The sequence below is a fragment of the Cebus imitator genome, unplaced genomic scaffold (assembly GCF_001604975.1).
Source record: "Cebus imitator isolate Cc_AM_T3 unplaced genomic scaffold, Cebus_imitator-1.0 Scaffold478, whole genome shotgun sequence".
In the NCBI taxonomy this organism is placed as follows: Eukaryota; Metazoa; Chordata; class Mammalia; order Primates; family Cebidae; genus Cebus; species Cebus imitator.
In genome coordinates, this window is record NW_016107793.1 from 1,034,435 (window position 1) to 1,039,767 (window position 5,333).

General features: G+C 55.1%; 1 protein-coding gene across 1 annotated transcript in view; it reads left to right on the forward strand.

The window, feature by feature from the left end:
• FGFR4 (fibroblast growth factor receptor 4) overlaps window positions 1-1,209 on the forward strand; it is a 12,051-nt gene extending 10,842 nt beyond the window's left edge. The window contains exons 12-13 of the mRNA XM_037732922.1: window positions 150-391; window positions 524-1,209. Coding sequence (XP_037588850.1) covers window positions 150-391; window positions 524-670 — 389 coding nt within the window. The 3' untranslated portion in view covers window positions 671-1,209. The remainder of the gene's footprint in view (window positions 1-149; window positions 392-523) is intronic.
• Window positions 1,210-5,333: the final 4,124 nt, after the last annotated feature.

Here is a 5,333-nt window from a genome sequence, read left to right on the forward strand (position 1 = left end):
TTCCCCTCCTTCTCCTCTTCCTCCTCCTTCCCCTCCTCCTCCCTTCCTCCCCCTCTTCTTTCTCCTTCTCCCCCTCCTCCTCTTCCTCCTCCCTTCCTCCCCCTCCTCCTCCTTCCTCCCCCTCCTCATCTTCCTCCTCCTCCTCCTAGTGAAGCGTCTTGGCCTGGCTTCCACTGATGACCCTGCCTATCCCTCATCAAACTCCCCACTCAGACAACTCCCCAGTCCTCCTCTTCCCCCACAAGGCCTGAGGCTCCCTGTGGCCCTCCACCCCACCTCTCCTAGGTACGGGCTGATGCGTGAGTGCTGGCACGCCGCACCCTCCCAGAGGCCCACCTTCAAGCAGCTGGTGGAGGCACTGGACAAGGTCCTGCTGGCCGTCTCTGAGGAGGTACATTCCCCTCCCACCCACCACCTCCCTCTGCCTGCTCCCCTCCAGGCCTCAAGGCCCAGCCTGACTGTGTGGACATGTGCCCTGCCCATCCTGGGTGCTGCAGCGGCTGACCAGCTATGTTCCCCACAGTACCTTGACCTCCGCCTGACCTTTGGACCCTACTCCCCCTCGGGTGGGGATGCCAGCAGCACCTGCTCCTCCAGTGATTCTGTCTTCAGCCACGACCCCCTGCCATTGGGATCCAGCTCCTTCCCCTTCCCTGGAGTGCAGACATGAGCTCAAGGCTGTGCGGGCACATAGGCTGGTGGCCTTGGGCCTTGGGGCTCAGCCACAGCCTGGTGCAGTGCTTGATCTTGGCAGCACGGGGCTCCTGACCCCAGGGTGCTGTCCCAGGTCTCTGGTTCTGCTTAGGGTAGATCCTTCCTTGGTCCTGGGGTTCATAAAGGCTTCCTGCTCTGGCCTTGGATTTCCAACCTACAGCTCAACTCACGTCTCAAGGCCTTGCCCTTGCCCTTGGAGCAGCAATGCCTGTGTCCTGATGGCCCGAATGTCAGAGCTCTGCTTGGCCTCTTGGACCTTGGTGCTCGGTCCCCATCTTGGGTTTGGCTGAGCCTGGCTGGAAGCTGCTATACTAAACCTCCTGCCTCCCAACGCCAGCAGGAGGTTCTGGGCCTCTGACCCCCTTTCCCCACACCTCCCCTTGCTGCTGCTTGCCCCAGCATCTTGACGGAACATTGGCCCCTGAACCCAGAGAAGCTGGAAGCCTGCCAAAAACAGGAGCAAATGGCCTTTTATAAATTATTTTTTTTAAATAAGCTCTGTGTGCCTGGGTCTTCCCTGAGCAACATGGAGGGGAGGGAGGAGGGATCCCCCCAGCAGAAAGTTCTGCCTGTGGGATGAGGACTGAGGGCCCTGGGCCAGGCTGTCGGCCCTGCCACCTCCAGCTGCCCTAGGAGCCAGCGTGGGCCTGCCTGGGTCCGTCTGTCCCACCAGCACCATCTTGTGTCTGCGACGCAAGAGCGAATGAGTGTTAATGGGCTGAGTCTGCATTGCACCATCCACAGTGCGACTCCTGTACCCTCTGCACATGCGTGTGCATGCACGTGTGCCCTGCAGCTGTCCCCAAGGGAGCTGGCAGCCCCCTCCCCCATCTGCTCAGCATTAACCAAGCTGACCGTTAACACAGCATGAAAACCTGAAACCCAGCCTCAGGCCATGGCCTGCTCCCACGCTCTGCAGGCTCAGGCTGGGGGCTCGTGGGGGCCGTGCCCGCCCCGCTCTGGCCAGTCTCCCAGGCAGCAGCTGGTTGCCGCCCGCCTGGGCTGCAGCTGTCCCTGCCTGCCTGGTCCTCCACTGGGGAGCCGTCACAGCCCTGTTCTCAGAGCTCCTCGGAGGGAGCAGCTTCTCAGGGCTCTGAGCCTGGAACCTTCCCTGGCCCTATCCTGGCATGTACTGCTACTCCCCAGGCCCTGAGCCTTGAGAGGGCCATGGGGGAACCCAGGCATGGTGTCTGACCCAGTGCTTGGTACCCTCCTGACCTTTTCCTACAGGCCTCAGGCTGGGACAGGACTACCCAACCAGGGCAGCCTTTATGGAGGCCACCTGGATTGCCCCCATGGGCTCACAGGGAGTGGTGGCTGAAAATAGATATGTGGTCAGCAGGGTCACATATAGGAATTTGAGGCTGGGTCCTCAACCTAGGGCCTCCTTGGAAGACTGAGCAGCAGCTCATGATTGTGTATCCCCACTCTGGGCTCCTCATACCTCTCACCGCAGGCTGACAGTGTCCCAAACAGAACTACTCATCTTAACCCCAAAACTGCACCTCCTACAGGGCAGGAATCAGGGAGTCACCTGACCATTGCCTTTTCCTCAAGAACCCTGTTCCAGGCTGGGCGTGGTAGCTCAAGCCTGTCCTCCCAGCACTTTTGGAGGCTGAGGCGAACAGATCACCTGAGGTCAGGAGTTCCAGACCAGCCTGGCCAACATGGTGAAACCCCGTCTCTACTAGAAATATAAAAATTAGCAGGGCATGGTGGTGTGTGCCTGTAGTCCCAGCTACTCAGGAGGCTAAGGCAGGAGATTCATTTGAACCCGGGAGCCAGAGGTTGCAGTGAGCCGAGATTGTGTCACTGCACCCTAGTCTGGGTGACAGAGCAAGGCTCAGTTTCAAAAAAAAAGAATCCTATTCCCTAATGCACTTCCAGGGTCCAGCTGTGACTCCTGAGGCCAGCACTGCCACCTCTCTGATGATCACCGTCTTTGCCCATGAGTAGGGTGCGCCTGTCCTGCCTGCATCCTGGAGCGTAGTGTTTAGGATGAAGCACAGCGCAGATGCACATAGGCTTGGGGGAGGGTGTGATGCGGATGGCCACGGATTGGGCTGCGGTGCTTCCCTGGGAGCTGGTGCCGGGGTCTTTGCGTCCCTGAGTGCCCGCTCCCAGCCCTAGATCTCCAGCCTCCCTTTTGCTCCCTCCCCTGCCAGTGGCTCCAGAGGCAGCTTCCAAAGGCAGCCTGGGCTTATGCTCCCTCCTGCACTCAAAGACCCCCACTAACTCCCAAAAGCCCCCAGACTCCCTCCCTTTCTTCCTCCCTTCCTTCCTTCCTCCCTCCCTTCCTTTCCTCCTTCCCTCCCTCCCCTCTCTCTTCCTTTCTCTCTTTGTCTCTCTTTTGTCTCTCTCTCTTTTTTTCTACTCCAAATGAAGGAACATGAATCTTTCTTTCTTTCTTCTCTTTCTTTCTCTCTCTCCCTGTCCTTCCTTCCTTTCTTTCTTTCTCTCTTTCCCTTTCCTTCCTTCCTTCTCTTTTCTTTCTCTCTCTCTCTCTCTCTCTCTCAATCTCTTTTTCTCTTTCTTTCTTTCGATTACCCAGACTGGAGTGCAATGACGCCGTGATCACGGCTCACTGCTGCCTCAAACTCCTGGACTCAAGCAATCCTCCCACCTCAGCCTGCCAAGTGACTAGGACTACAGGTGTATGCCACCACACATGGATAATTGTTTTTTATTTTTTGTAGAGATAGGGTTTTGCTATGTTGTCTCAAACTCCTGGCCTCCAGCAATCCTCCTTGGCCTCCAAAGTTCCCAAGCCCCAAACATTCTGACTGAGCCCCACTCTTCAATGTAGAGTCTCCCATTAGGAGACTATCTATATAGGGTCTATACATATAGGGTCACTGTTCATTGACTGTGTCTACCTGTCCAGCCAATCACAGGAGAAGCAGATCCCTTGGACCTGACCTTGGGAAGGGGAGGATTGGGAGATTAGAATCATGTGTGAGGACACTATTCTAAGGGGATGTGGAACAACAGCCCCATTTTCCATGTTCCCACCGGGCCCCTGCTGCAGTGCCAGGCTCAACCAGCACACTCTCCCCTGCCACAGCCTTGCTGGATAAAGAGTATGCTTTCCTTTTAATTGTGGAAAAACTGAGGTCCAGGGTCACAAGAATGGGGCTCCAGGAAGGAGCTAGGCTGAACCCCAGGTTTCCAGAAGGTCATGTGCACATTGGAGACCAGACCCGAGTCACTCAGAGTGACAGGGCCAGCTGCTACCTGGTTGGTCCTGAGGGCCTGGAGGGGCTCAGCTGCCCACCCTGAACCCCCTCCCTGCCAGCGTCCTTGGCAGGCACATGCTTACTGGGGGACATTGTACATTCCTGATGTCCCATGTCAGAATGTCACAGATACTGCTAATTCCCCAATGCAAGCTGTAATGCTGCAGCTCACCTCTTGCATGGCAGCAGCTGGGGCCTGGCCTCCCTGGTCTGCTTGAATTCTAGCCAGTGACAGGGGCCCATAGAAAAAGCACTGAGGCCAGGCACAGTGGCTCACCCCTGCAATCCCAGCATTTTGGGAGGCTGAGGCAGGAGGATCATCTGAGGTCACAAGTTCGAGACAGGCTGGCCAAACATGGTGAAACCCTGACTCTACTGAATATACAAAAATTAGCCAGGCATGATGGTGGGCGCCTGTAGTCCTAGCTACTCGGGTGGCTGAGGCAGGAGAATCACTTGAACCCGGCAGGCAGAGGTTGCAGTAGGCCGAGATCGTGCCATTACACTCCAGCCTGGGCAACAGAGTGAGACTCTGTCTCAAAAAAAAAAAAAAAAAAAAAAAAGGCACTGAGCCCACCTCCAGACTCTGCCTCTTACTGGCTGTGAGCATAAGGCAGGGCTCTGGTGGCAGCAAGATGGTGAATCTGACTTGGGAAGCCCTAGCCAAGGGATGGGAGGCTGCTGGCTGGGGAATGAGCACCTGGGAGGGATGGGGAGGCACACGGCATGGGAGGGGAGGTGCTGTAAGGATGAGTATCCTCCATTTGAAATGCTTGGGACCAGAAGTGTTTCAGATTTCAGATTTTTTCAGAGTTTGTCATATTTGCATGTACATAATGAGATGTCTTAGAGATGGGACCTAAGTCTAAATGCAAAATTCGTGTTTCACATACAAAATGTTTCTAATTCAAAATTTCACATTTCAAATTCAAAATTTATGTTTCACACACTTTGTATACATAGCCTAAAGGTAATTTTATACAATATTTTAAATAATTTTGAGCATGAAAAAAACTCTGTGTACACTGAACCATCAGAAAGCAAAGTAGAGGGCCTAACATGGCGGCTCACACCTGTAATCCCAGCACTTTGGGAGGCCAAAGTGGATGAATCACCTGGGCTCAGGAGTTCAAGACCAGCCTGGGCAAATTGGTGAAACCTCATCTCTACAAAAAATACAAAAACTAGGCCGGGCGCGGTAGCTCACGCCTATAATCCCGGCACTTTGGGAGGCCGAGGCGGGTGGATCACGAGGTCAAGAGATCGAGACCATCCTGGTCAACAAGGTGAAACCCCGTCTCTACTAAAAATACAAAAATTAGCTGGGCATGATGGTGCGTGCATGTAGTCCCAGCTACTCGGGAGGCTGAGGCAGGAGAATTG